Below are 14,028 nucleotides of genomic sequence, written 5' to 3'. Positions count from 1 at the left end.
GGCTGATGGCTGTTTGCAGGCTGGCCAAGCCCCCCAGCGGGACCCTCACCCCATGAGGGTGTGGCCAGCCTGGGTGAGGGGCTGATGGCTGTTTGCAGGCTGGCCACGGCCCTGGGAAACCCAAGCTCCCAGACCCTCCTTAAGCAGAGGCCACAGCGGCTGGAAGCAGGTATCTGGGATTTATTTATCTCCTATAATTGAAACTTTGTAGCCTTGAGCGGAGCCAGCCAGGTCAGTCAGGAAGCTTGGCTTCCTCCATCGCCAGGGGCAACCCAAGCCTCCTGTTTGCTCCAGCTCCTTGGCCACAGCCATCTGGTTGGGTTTATCTGCATACTTGCTACTGATTGGCTTGTGGGTGTGGCTTTGTGGGCGTGGCTTGTGAGTGTAGCAGAGGTATGGTCAATTTGCATGTTTCTCTTTTATTAGATAAGATTGATTTTAGAGAGAGAGAGAGGAAGGGGATGAGAGAAACATCAATGAGAGAGAACCATTGATTGGCTGCCTCCTGCATGCTCCCTACTGGGGATTGAGCCCACAACCCTGGACATGTGCCCTGACCAGGAATCAAACCAGCAACCTCTTGGTGCATGGGACGACACTCAACCAACTGAGCTATACTAGTCAGGGTGAGGGTCACATTTTTCTAAATCTCCATATACCAAGTAGGGATCTGAAGTAATGGCCCTTGTTTCTCATAAATAAGATGCATGCATGTGAATAAGCGCTGTCCCCTGAAAGCAGTCCCTCTTCACCCACTTTCAGCTGCCCATGTATCTCATATTGACACACTCATTTTTCTTTGTTGAGGATGCTTGTAGTTTTGGGAAAGAGTACTTGGAACCAAGAAAGTAAATAAAGTGGCTGATTGATGATGGGGTGACCCTGTTTGAAGATGAATGCAGGGAGTAAAGATATAAAACTGTTTCCCTTCTGTGGTTTTCAGAGAGGGTTTCAAAAACATTGTGAGAAAAGGCTGTATTGTTGTAATTAGTTTAAATGTTAAAAGGCTAAGTCTTTAAGTAGAACTGAGAACTGAAAGTCAAAGTTAGAGGCAGAGCTCTAAGACAGTGACAAAAAACATGCACACAAACTGCTTTTCAAAGGGGAGTTGAGCAGGACAGGATTGGTGAGTTTCAGAACCCATCACTGATGGCATGTCCTGCTTGCTTTTTTTGTTAATCCTCTACCGAGGATATTTTTTACCATTGATTTTTAGAGAGAATAGAAGTGGGGGGAGGGGGGAAAGAAGAAAGAAAAGGGAAGGGAAGGGAAGGGAAGGGAAGGGAAGGGAAGGGAAGGGAAGGAGTGAGGGAGGGAAGGAAAGGAAGGAAAGGAAGGAAGGAGAAAGAAAGACGCCCTGACCACCGGGCCTGGGGATCGAACCTGCAACCCAGGTACATGCCCTTGACTGGGAATCAAACCAGAGACCCTTTAGTGCTCAGGCCAACACTCTACCCCTGAGCCACATGGGACAGGGCACTGCTTGCTTGTTTTGTGTGGCAAGAGCCAAATTAGACTTGTGGTTGTCACACCCGTTTAGATACTTTCTAGGAGCTAGGAAACCCTCCACCCCCCTCTTTTTTTAATCTGGGCAGGTTTTTTTTTCCTTCCTAGGTGAAAGAAGCTACTATTTATCTTCCATTATTTCCCCTCAACTCTTCTCTCCTGTCTCTTGGCTGTCCCTACAGGTGGAGCCAGATCAAGTTATTCTCTCTCACAGTCCCATGAAGCTTTTCTCACAATATCATGGAAAGCGGATGATAGTGTCTGGACAGGGACCCCTGGTGGAAAATGCCCAAGTGTATCCTTTTGATGCTTCTCACTCTGGCTGAAGAGAAAGGGGCAGGACTGGGGACTTTTCTCCCATGGCTGAGGGGGCACCATCATGAGGCATGCTGGATGGAGGCCTCATCGGGTGTGTGGTGGGCTCTTGAGGGCGAGAGACAGCCCTCAGGTGTGGCCAGTCCTGGTGGCTGGTGGTTTCCAAAAGCCAGCCCACTGCATCATTACCTTCTGGGGAGCTGAAAATACAGATTCCTGGAGAGTCTGTGTCTTTAGGTCTGAGATAAAAATCAACAGTCTGTATTTTAAAAAATTAAACTAAGTGATTCTGTAATTAGGTTTGAGAACCACTGCTCCAGGGCTGTTCTTCATGGTGCTCTATCAACTTATCTGCAATGTTAATTAAGTATCTACAATGAATTCATCCTTTGGGCAATGTGCATATTCAAAAGGCAGAGAAGATTGTCCTTGTTCTCAAGCAGCTTATTTATTTGCTCCTGCAGACCCTGTCCAGCACTTCCTTTGTGCCAGCACTGTGCTGTAGGGTCTAAGGCAGCCGTGGGCAAACTACGGCCCGCGGGCCCGGATCCCGCCCGTTTGAAATGAATAAAACTAAAAAAAAAAAAAGACCATACCCTTTTATGTAATGATGTTTACTTTGAATTTATATTAGTTCACACAAACACTCCATCCATGCTTTTGTTCTGGCCCTCCGGTCCAGTTTAAGAACCCATTGTGGCCCTCGAGTCAAAAAGTTTGCCCACCCCTGGTCTAAGGGGAGTAGGGGCCAGGAGAAGCACTGTGGAATTGCGAATTAATTGAAGGGCTCATACTTGAAGCACCCTATACAATAAAGGAATATTTCAGATGGCATGGGATTAAAGACTTAAAAGAGCAGTATAGGTGGTTCTGGGTGTCACAGGTGTAGTTAGGGGGACAGGAACATCCTTCGAGCAGAAATTGCTTATGGCTTCATGGAGGGGCAAGGCTGTGCCACAGGAGAGGTTTCAGGTTTTCCATGCAGAAGCAGTAAGGAGGCTAGAAAGAGAAGGGATGGTGAGGATCCCTGAAGCAGAAGATTGTAATGGGGCAGGGTGGGGAAATAAGGATAGGGAGGGTGGTATAGGAAACTGCAGAAGTAAATGCAGGAAGTAACTGAATTTATTATGAGGGCAGTGGGGAGTCTCCAGGTTTATTACTGATGGGGTGGTCTGATGGAAGCATCATTTTTGAAAAATTCATTTTGAGAATAACCTGAAATCATAGCCAGTTAAGGTTATAAGTGGGAATTAAAGACAGAAAAATGGAGACAGGTCTTGAAGAGCTAAAGCTGAGCTGGCTTACCTCTCCCATGGCCTCCCCATGCTGGTGGAATGCAATTCCTCTTAAAGCTTCAGCTCAAGCCTAACTTTTCTAAACCAGCCTTAGCCAACTGGTGGTCCGTGAGGTCCGAAAGGTTGGCAACCACTGGTTTAAGGAAACCTCTGGAGCAGCGGTCGCCAACCAGTGGTCCGTGGACCACTTGTGGTCCATGAAGTCCAAAAGGTTGGCGACTGCTGCTCTAGACCAAGCATGTCAAACACAAAGGCTAACACAGGCCAAATAAACAAGGTTTAAGTTTATGTGGGCCGCAAAAAAAAAAAAAATTCAATTTTCGTGGAAAAGTAGGTTTATTTCGATAGAGACATGCTGAATACAAAGGGCTGAAATAAATAATAAGTAATCATTAACATAAAATAATAGAACATTTTAATAAAAATTAATATTTTTTCTTGAATATTAACTTACCAGACACTGAATAACTGCACAAATTAATAAATGTAATGCAAAGAAACCTATTTTTCTTGTTCTTTGAAAGCAAAATATTGCCAAGACTAATGGCGTGGCAATTGCTAGTATTAGTAGAGAGAAATGGTGCGCCTGCGCGTAAGGTGTGTAAGGGAAATGAATGCAACATGATTATAGTAATCAGTCATTAGTGAATGTTGTAGTTCGTTATTAATAATTATGTATAACAGGATATTGTAAAAATTAAGTTATGAAATTCTTATTAAAACATTTCTTGCATACCGTTATATTGGCAAAAATATTCATTGTGGGCCGTGAGTTTGACATGCTTGCTCTAGGCCTTTTGCCCAGCTACCCAGACCACTGAGTAGTCTCCTATTCTGAACTTCTTGGCATACAGTGGCAGCACTTCACAGAGTGCTCTCTGTGATGGTCTTTGGGGAGGTGGTGAGCTCCTTGAGGACAGAGTTTCTTATATGCCTTGTGCCCTAGTATTGCCCAGTGTAGGATCTGACCTAAAATGTGTCCAGTCTGCAGTGGTATATTGCTTGGAGGGACACAGCCCCGCTCTGCCTATGCACTCATAGACTGCCTGTCAGTACTTTTAGGATTGGTGTTGGCCCTGCTGAGCTCATTAGTTCACTCCTGTCTGGGGATTGGGTAGACTAGTTTGATCAGGATTAGGATGGTTCCCCTTCCTTTAAAGATATTTTTCCCCCAGAACTGCCCAGCTTTGTTTCCCTGATCTTGGTCTAGACTGGGCTTCAAAAATGTGGTTACTGTGGATGAGCTGCGGATGGCCTTCCCTGTGCTTGACATGGTGGATCTCCAACGGCGGCCAAAGACCACGGTAATAAGAACATCTGGTGACTCTTGTTCCTTCATGGGCTCCTCTTGCAACCCTTCACCGTTAGAGCTACAGCTTGTCCATGTTTCACAAATTGCCTTCTTGGAGAAGCACATCTGGCCAAGGATTTGTCCCCCACATATCCAGAATGGCTCAGAGGAGCTATACACTCCAAAGGGCTTTCCTTTCTGCATTGTTTGTGATTAACTGAGAACGCTTTTATAGAGCCCCAGCATCTCCTCCAGTTGGTAGCTTTGTATTTTAGTAGCTGCCTTTCCCAGTATTGTTTGGGAGAATCGTTAACCTCTGTTAACAAATTCTTCACTGTTCTGCTTTATCCTGAGACAGTTTCCTTGTGAAAAGCAGCCAACTTATAAAAGTAACTGGCAGTTCTGAGTGTCTGCTGTGTTCTCTTTGGGTTCAGCTCATATTTATATTTTCTGATCAGTAGTCACAGAGCATCTTATTGATCCTCTATAGTTTGTGACTGCCCCGACCCTCTTTTTTATGTCAACTCTATATATTTATATCATATAGCCTATATTATAAGTCTGACTACTATCAAAATGTGATGAAATGTGTTATAAACAGATAAGCTTACTTTTACTCATTTATATAGCTTCTCTCCTTCTCCCAGAGTGTTCCAATTAAAATAGAGTACTTTATTACCTTTGAGAGCTTTTTTCTAGAACCATGCAAATTATGTGGAGAACCAGAATGACAGAGTTGGAAAAGATCTTAGAACAGCTCAGAGACTGAGTCTCAGGGGAAGAGACTTACTCCAGGTCATATAGCTGATTAGTGGCAGAGATAAGATTGTAATAGTCTGGAGAAGGAATGGAAGCGGTTGGTAACATGAAAGCTTCTGCCTCTTAATCCAACAGCAAGAGAAATGGTCCATCACACCCTGAAGGCCTCCTTTTTCTCCAAAGGCTCACCTTCCTCTAGACCAGTGGTTTTCAACCTTCCTAATGCCGCGACCCTTTAATACAGTTCTTCATGTTGTGGTGACCCCCAACCATAAAATTATTTTCGTTGCTACTTCATAACTGTAATTTTGCTACTATTATGAATCATAATGTAAATATCTGATATGCAGGATGTATCTTCATTGTTACAAATTGAACATAATTAAAGTATAGTGATTAATCACAAAAACAATAAGTAATTATATATGTGTTTTCCAATGGTCTTAGGCGACCCCTGTGAAAGGGTCGTTTGATCACCAAAGGGGTCGCGACCCACAGGTTGAGAACCGCTGCTCTAGACTCTTGCTTGGCCCATATCTTGCTTCCTGTCCTTGCAGGAGAAAACAGCTGATCACCCTTTCCTCCTAGCTGACCTTTACTAGTATATGTGGTATCCCTTAACCTGTTCTGTGACCAGCCTGGTTCTTCTCTCTTCACCTTTCTTCATGAATCTTCTTCCACAGTCCTATTTGCTTCTCCTCAGCTTGGGCTACACCATGGGGTAGTCTTCAGTCCTGTCTGGAATGCGACTTTCCTCCCACCCACCCTTGGAAACCAGTGTGTGATTGTCCTGTAGTGGAAAGTAATCATTGCATTGATGGGCTTGTTCTTTGTCTCTTGGCAGCCCCTTCCAAGGAATGACTTCCCCGCTATTGAAGGTAATGAGGTCCTCTCCTTGTGTGGGCATGGGACTGGGTTGTTCTTTCTCCTTTCAGGCCCTCCAGATTATTGTAGCCAGGTGGCATTGAGCATTAGATCACCTGGGTTCTGGTGTTGGATCTGCCACTCACTACCTCTGAGATATTTGTTGTTAATCTTTCCTTCTTTATATCATTTGCCTTTTTATTCCAGAAGAATCATAAGCTTAGAAAATCTTAGAGTAGAAAGGCACCTAGGGGTAATTTAGTCCAGTGTTCCTTAGGCCCATTAAACCCAGTTTGCTCCTTGTATAACAAAAATATCGTAGTGTCCCCTTTACTAACTTAAAATGAAATTAATAGATAATATATCTTCCTATACACATGTTACAATTAATTAGTTTAATATAATTGTAATAGGGAGAAATAAAGGGAAAACATTTTAGTAAGGTAATATGTACTTCAATATGTAGTAATTTTCCAAAAAGACATAATGAAGTAGTAAAATGATTGAACCAAACATAGAATCACCATGAATGTTACAGCTACAAATGCAGATTGATATATGTTTATAGGTGTGATATAGGTGTGTTTTATTGGTGACTCAGAAATTAGGGACAGTATCATCATTGGTGAAGTGATTTTGTAAAATAGGGACTAAACTTGATAACATTTTGAAAAAAAGAAAAGTATAACCTTCTCTTGACTTATGTGATAGTTACATTTTTTTTTGAAAAATCAGTGTTTATGAAAACTACCAAAACATACTTTGTGTTTACATGGAATTAGGGTTTAGGTTCATTAATTATAAACAGGTTGTTCCCTACATGAATACCAGATGGGACACTCAAATGTTTATAGACATTGTCAGTTTTTGATTGAACAAGACTATACTGAGCATCTAGCATCCCTGGCCCCCTCCCACAATCCTCACCACTAAGTATCAGTCATTTTAATGATTAAAATACATCCTCCAGCCTCCAGAACACCTCTCCAGGGGGCAGTGGTTCAATTCACTGGTCTTGTAGCTGATATCACAACTTCCATTTGTTGAGTACCATGTGTCCAGCACAGGTTAAGTGCTTTATTTATTATATCTCATTTTTATTCTCATAACAATAGTAGGTATTGTTATTGTAGTTGAAGAAGCTGAGGCTTAGAGAAGGTAAATAACTTGCCCACAATCAGGAAAGTTGGCACAGTCAACCTTGGAATTCAGGTCTCTATCACTCTGCATCCTGCTCTCCTAGTTGTTAGGTTTATTGGCTCCTGGGGCTCAGAGAGAAGTGGCTGAGAAAAGTGAGCATTTTGCCAAGTACCTATGGGTAGGGTGGTGGGGAGAATATCAGTTAGCAAGAGGAAGTGGGCCTGAGACTCACTGTTGTTTGTCTTGTTTTAAACTTCTGTGAACATGGTGGACACAATAACAGTATGAGCCCTTAGGTCCTAAGGCTTAGGAGGTGCCTTCCCGGTCCCTGGGTTTTGTTCACCTTGGGTAAATAGGTGAGTGGCTCTTTCAAGGCTATTCAGGGAACCATGCCCTTGCCAAGGTGAGTGTACTGTAGGGGAAGAGCTTGTGGTTGGGTGGCCTCAGCTGGTCTTCTGAGGGCCTTCCTCCCGCCCGCCACAAAGGGCAGGCTAAGTGCCCTGCACCCTTACCCCTATGCCTTTGCTCTTTAAAGGAGTACTCCTCCTTGGGGAGCCAGTACGCTGGGAGACAAGCCTGCAGCTGATCATGGATGTCCTTCTCAGCAATGGGAACCCTGGGACAGGTCTGGCGACGGCCCCTTATCCCCATCTCCCTGTCCTGGCCAGTAACATGGATCTTCTTTGGATGGCTGAAGCCAAGATGCCCAGGTGAGGACATAGTCCCTGGTGGCCCATTTCCAGCTATTGCCTGAGCAGTCCTACTGACAGTTTCCCACCGCCATTTGATACTGCAGCTTACTGAACACTGAAGATGTATTGAGATGATTTTTAACAAATAATCCTTGCCCTTCAGAATCTTAACAGAACAAGTTCTTTTTGATTAGAGGAATCCAAATGGTCAGTTTCTGAGGTATATCAATGCAAATTATTCAACTGCTCTTCCTTCTTTGCCTTCACCCTGTAGCATTGATTATTTCAATTCTTTGTTTCCCTTTGCCCTTAAAACATAGGAGCAGGGAAAAGAAATAATTGTTCTGATGTTTGTATATACCAGAGAACAGACCCAGTGGATAAGTGACTTTCTCAAAGGCATGCGGGTAGTGAACAGGCTTACACACTCCCTGCGCAGTTGTGTAGAGCTCACCTGTTCTGTCCTTTTCTGAGTTTGAGCATAGTATAGGCATCCCTTTTTCTGGCCCTGGAGGTGCCTTTACTGGAAGGGCAGCTGATGGCTGCTGTGTACTGTTTGGCTGCTCTTATTTGCAAGGCCCAAGTCTAGAGCAAGCATGTCAAACTCAAAGGCTAACACAAGCCAAATAAACAAGGTTTAAGTTTATGTGGGTCACAAAAAACAAAAGCTTCAATTTTCATAGAAACATAGGTTTATTTCGATAGAGACATGCTGAATACAAAGGGCTGAAATAAATGAGTAATCGTTAACATAAAATAATAGAACATTTTAATAAAAATATTTTTTCTTGAACATTAACTTACCAGACACTGAATAAGTGCACAAACTAATAAGCGTAATGCAAATAAACCTATTTTTCTTGTTCTCCAAAAGCGAAATATTTCCTGTTGCACACAGCAAACAAGTCAGTCCAAGGCTAATGGCGTGACAATCGGCTGCTAAAATATTCGCTGCTAATATTAGTGGAGAGAAATGGCGTGTAAGGGAAATGAATGCAACACGATTATAGTAATCAGTCATAAGCGAACGTTGTAGTTCGTTATTAATAACTAGTGGCCCAGTGCGCAAATTTGTGCACATTGAAAGGAAATTAATTAGAAGAAATATTTTAATATCGCTATTTGCCCTTTCTCTATAATAGAAGTGTCAACCAGATTCATGATCGACAATGACAGAGGAAACACATGCATGAGATTGGCGCCAGCGAGAGCTTTATATATATAGATAAACTTGCTTAATTAGACCTGCTTTCTGATGTAGCTTAACTTTTCCAGCCCAGTGAAGCACCCCAGTTTCTCTTTCAATTGTCAGCAACACAGCAATAAATATCAACACGAAGCAGATTATTATTGTAGATCACACAGGGAGAACAAAGGGTAAAATATTTAACTGCAGCAGTGTTTGACTATATTCTGCGCAGTGAGAAAACCTGAAGTCATTTTCAAGGTCCACCATTTCTTCTTTTCAGTCGGGTCAAGTTTGTAAATCTCCATTTTCCAGCTAATAAAAAGAAAATAGGATTCCATCGTGTCTCCTATCTACCTAATACAGGACTTCTGTGAGGATCAAATAAGATGAGGCACAGGAAAACACTTCACAGACATTTGATTAAAGTGTAAAATGTTTGCACCTGGCTATAAAGCAAGTCGTGTTCCTGGGCTGAAGAAACTCCAAGGAGGCTAGTTGTCACTAGGGAGAGGAAGCCAGGCATTGATTTCTATGTGACGTCATTACCCAGATGGACACTTAGCATATTAGCCCTTTATATATATAGAGGCCCGATGCACAAAATTTGTGCAAGAGTAGGCCTTCCTTCCTCCGGCTGCCGGCACCGGCTTCCCTCCGGCACCCGGGACCTGGGCTTCCCTATGGCCACTGGCACCCGGGACCTGGGCTTCCCTCACAGAGGGAGGCCCCATCCACCTGCCGCAGCCTGCGGTTGGTGGCCTGGGCCTCCCTCTGCAGGGTGATCATGGGGCAATGGCAAGGCCCCCTACCAGTTGCATCGCACCCGCCTTGGCTGGCTTGGCACCAGTGGATGTCATAGCATGGTCCAGGATGGTCATCCCGATGGTCGTTCTGCTGTTCGGCCATTCGGTCGATTTGCATATTATGCTTTTATTATATAGGATGGCCTGTCGCTAGGGAGAGGAAGCCGGGCATTGCTATGTGATGTCATTACTCGATGCCCACAGCCACCATTTCTGGGCTGGGCTGGGCTTGCACCATGGGGTCTCGGCAGCATCAGCTGCAATTTGGTGGGCTGTTGCTCTGGGTTGGTGGCGGGGCCTGTGTCCCACTTGGGGGAGGCTGAGTGTTGCTCTGTCAGCGCCAGGTCCACGTTGCTCTTTCTCTGTAAATGGCAAGTGTGCATCACAGCAGCTCCTGCATTGAGCGTCTGCCCCCTGGTGGTCAATACACGTCATAGTGACTGGTCGGACAGTTGGAGGGACACTTAGTGTATTAGCCTTTATATATATAGATTGTATATAACAGGATATTGTAAAAATTAAGTTAAGAAATTTTTATTAAAATGTTTCTTGCATACCATTATATTGGCTGGGCCACAAGAATATTCGTTGTGGGCCGCATGGGGCCCATGGGCCCCAAGTTTGACATGCTTGGTCTAGAGTTTTTTCTCCCCTCCCCATGACTTCCAGTAAGCTGGGTGTGTGATCCATCAATAGGGCAGCAGGGCCCAACACTGCCTCAAGTCAATAGCCCATAAGAGATGGGCCACTCAATAGCCCATAAGAGATGGAGATTACAGTGTTCTCTCTTGTTATGTTTTAAGTATTTTCCTATAGCTTGAGGTTAGGTATTTTTTCTGAGTTATTCTTCCAAAATTAGGGTATGCTGACACTAGCTGAAGGGGGTTTGGTTATATAGGCTGTGAACTGAATAGTAAGGGGAAGATTTCAATTTACAAACCAGATTTGAGGTTAATCTTTCATTCAGTAATTTGAAAATGTAATTTATTACATAAATAAATGACACAAATATAACTTCAGTATATTGTGCAGCATCAGTTCAGATTTGGTTTAGTGGCAAGGGATTAAACCCCAAAACAAAAGTATCTTTAAAAAGATAAAAGTTTCTTTCTCATGTGAAATAAGTCTGGGGTAGGCTGTCCAAGTCTTGTATGGAAGCTCCACCTGTCAGGAACAGAAGCACCTTTGTCTTCCTGCTGTGCAATCCTTAGCCCTTTACTACATAATCCCAAATGGCTGCCTGAACTTCAGCTATCATATCAGCATTCCAGGCAGAGAGGAGCAGGGGAAGGTAGAGAAGAGCATCACCTCCCCAATTTAAGGATACTTCCTAGAAGTTTAGCCCAGCACTTCTAATTTCATTGACTCTTTGGTTATAGTGCAGCCACATGGCCACACACCCTGTTGCAGAGGAGGAAGGGAATATAGTTTTTACATCTGGTAGCACTATGCTCAGTGAAAATTGGCACCAAGAAAGAAGGGGAGAACGGCAACCAGTAGTCTGCCACAATTCTAAAGCAAAAATTAAACTTTCTGGAATACTTACACCTGGGGTATAATCCTAGTGCTACCACCTTGGGCAAGTTACTTAATTTCTTTATGCCTCAGTTTCCTCACTTGTAAAATGAGAACAATGATCTCATAGGGTTTTTCTGAGAATTAAATGTGATTTGTATCTCCAGTGTTAGAACAGTGCTCAATAAATGTTATTAGATAATAGCAGGTCATAAATGTAGGCAATAAATGTAATTCTTACTAGAAGTAATTTCATTTTGACCTGTTACCACTGGGGGAGTGAAAGGGTACTGCTCAGAGAATGGCAATTGGCCTGGAGAGCCCAGGGAGCGAAGACTGAGCTGCTGGGCTGTCTTCTCTGGCAGGTTTGGCCATGGCACATTTCTGCTGTGCCTGGAAACCATTTACCGCAAAGTGACAGGCAAAGAGCTGAGATACAAGGGCCTGATGGGCAAACCCAGCATCCTCACTTATCAGTATGCAGAAGAACTGATCAGGCGGCAAGCGGAGAGGCGGGGTTGGGCTGCCCCCATCCAGAAGCTCTATGCTGTAGGGTAAGTTCTATCCATCTCCTCAACTTTCCCTTCCCCTCTCATTCACCTTGTTTCCCTATGTTTAATGCACACTCCTTGCCCCACAATTGTCCTCTGCTCTCTGCACCTTACAACACTGAACTTCAGTTTTCTCCTCTTTTCTTTTCCGGTATGGTTGCCCCTACCAGTGATAATCCTATGTCTGATGTCTACGGTGCCAACCTGTTCAACCAGTACCTGCAGATGGCGAAGCATGAGGGGGCAGAGGAGCTGGGGACGAGTGGTCTGTTGAAGCAGCGACCCTCAGCAACCCAGAGCTGTGCCTCCATCCTGGTGTGCACTGGTGTATACAGTCCCAAGGCCCTGGGGTCCACAGAGCCTGCTCAGGGAGGAGAGGAGCCTCCCTTCCATGGGCACCGGGACTTCAGTTTTAGTCCAGAGCTTATAGAGGCATCCCACATTGTGAATGATGTGGATGAGGCTGTGCAGCTGGTTTTCCACAAAGAGGGTTGGGCTTTGTAGTGAGGACTGTGTGTTCCAGGCAGGGTGACAGAGGGTATCTTGGAGCTGTGGGTGAGTCCCATTTACTGGTTTCTGGCCTGGATCACAGGGCAGGGCATCATGTCAGGGCCTGCTCCCCATGACATTCTTCCTGCTACCCCACAGATGTGACACTAGTGATTACTTGGAAGAAGACACTGGCTTTTTCTCCTGCTGAGCAGTAGCCATAGAATTGTACCCTGGGTAGCATTATGGGTAGAACTGTGAGGATTTTCTCAGTCCAATTCCTGTCTGTTTCTCCTGGCAGTCTGACCTCAGCCCAGTCCCTTTACCTCTGTGCCTTGGTGTCCTCCTCATTTCATTAGGCTCTTCTGGGAAAAGGGGAGATAATATGTAATAACATGGAAATTTCTACAGGATCTTTGCCTGCATTAAGGGAGCCATTGCATGCCAGCAAGGTGTCTAACACTCAGATACTACTTTTTATTGTATTTCAGCTTATCGCTCAGAGACTTTTGAACTTATTTTTTAAATTAAAATGATAATAAATATTCATTATGCTATCTCTTGTGAAGCTCTATCTGGAATGTACTTAAAAGTCATGTGGGGGAAGGCTAGTGGGTGAGTGGTGTGGGTGACCTTCAGGCAAAGAGATTGGTGGCATTTCACTCCCAGAAGGAGTTGATGTCTCCTTTTCCACCTTTACTCCCTCTGACCTTGTCTGGGCTGTGAAGCAAGTCTATTTAGGAATGAGTTATGCCCAGGCTTTGGCATATACTTATCAACTTCCCTGATATGGAAAAGAAAAAGGATCTTGCCTATGGTTTGTTCTAAAGGAAGGAGCTTTTCCTACAATGATTCTAGAGCAGCAGTTCTCAACCTGTGGGTCTCGACCCCTTTGGTGATCAAACTACCCTTTCACAGGGGTCGCCTAAGACCATCGGAAAACACATATATAATTACATATTGTTTTTGTGATTAATCACTATGCTTTAATTATGTTCAATTTGTAACAATGAAATTGGGGGTCACCACAACATGAGGAACTGTATTAAAGGGTCACGGCATTAGGAAGGTTGAGAACCACTGTAGAGAATATGTGTTTTCTTTATTCCTCCCTCTAGGACAGTGATGGCGAACCTTTTGAGCTCGGCGTGTCAGCATTTTGAAAAACCCTAACTTAACTCTGGTGCCGTGTCACATATAGACATTTTTTGATATTTGCAACCACAGTAAAACAAAGACTTATATTTTTGATATTTATTTTTTTATTTAAATGCCATTTAACAAAGAAAAATCAACCAAAAAAAATGAGTTTGTGTGTCACCTCTGACACGCGTGTCATAGGTTCGCCATCACTGCTCTAGGAGTAATCCAGTTCCATTTTTTCATGGTCTTTGTCACCCATGACCTTGCATTTGCCAAATCCCCATATCATTTCTTGCCCTCATCTTTGTACAGCTATCCTTTGTTGTGACACAAGCTGATTATTCCTTCCCCTTTTCTCAAAACACTCTGTACTTGGCTATGTCTGACTGACTTCTTGATACCTCTGTTTACATACCTGGCAGTCATTTAAAGTAGAGGGAGCAAAGGAGGTTGAGAAGTGGCCAGTGAAATAGGAG

General features: G+C 43.9%; 1 protein-coding gene across 4 annotated transcripts in view; it reads left to right on the top strand.

Moving 5' to 3' along the window:
- The window catches only part of HDHD5 (haloacid dehalogenase like hydrolase domain containing 5), a 35,717-nt gene extending 22,751 nt beyond the window's left edge, over positions 1-12,966 (top strand). For all 4 annotated transcript variants that reach the window (XM_006085591.3, XM_006085590.3, XM_023751296.1 and 1 more), the window contains 6 exons: positions 1,689-1,801; positions 4,327-4,420; positions 6,011-6,044; positions 7,706-7,880; positions 11,735-11,923; positions 12,091-12,966. In XM_006085591.3, the coding sequence (XP_006085653.1) occupies positions 1,689-1,801; positions 4,327-4,420; positions 6,011-6,044; positions 7,706-7,880; positions 11,735-11,923; positions 12,091-12,424 (939 nt within the window). In that variant the 3' untranslated portion in view covers positions 12,425-12,966. The remainder of the gene's footprint in view (positions 1-1,688; positions 1,802-4,326; positions 4,421-6,010; positions 6,045-7,705; positions 7,881-11,734; positions 11,924-12,090) is intronic.
- The last annotated feature ends 1,062 nt before the right edge of the window (positions 12,967-14,028 follow it).

Source organism: Myotis lucifugus, unplaced genomic scaffold, assembly GCF_000147115.1.
Source record: "Myotis lucifugus unplaced genomic scaffold, Myoluc2.0 scaffold_19, whole genome shotgun sequence".
NCBI lineage: Eukaryota > Metazoa > Chordata > Mammalia > Chiroptera > Vespertilionidae > Myotis > Myotis lucifugus.
Note: the sequence above shows the minus strand (reverse complement) of the source record. Positions and strands in the feature narration are given on the sequence as shown.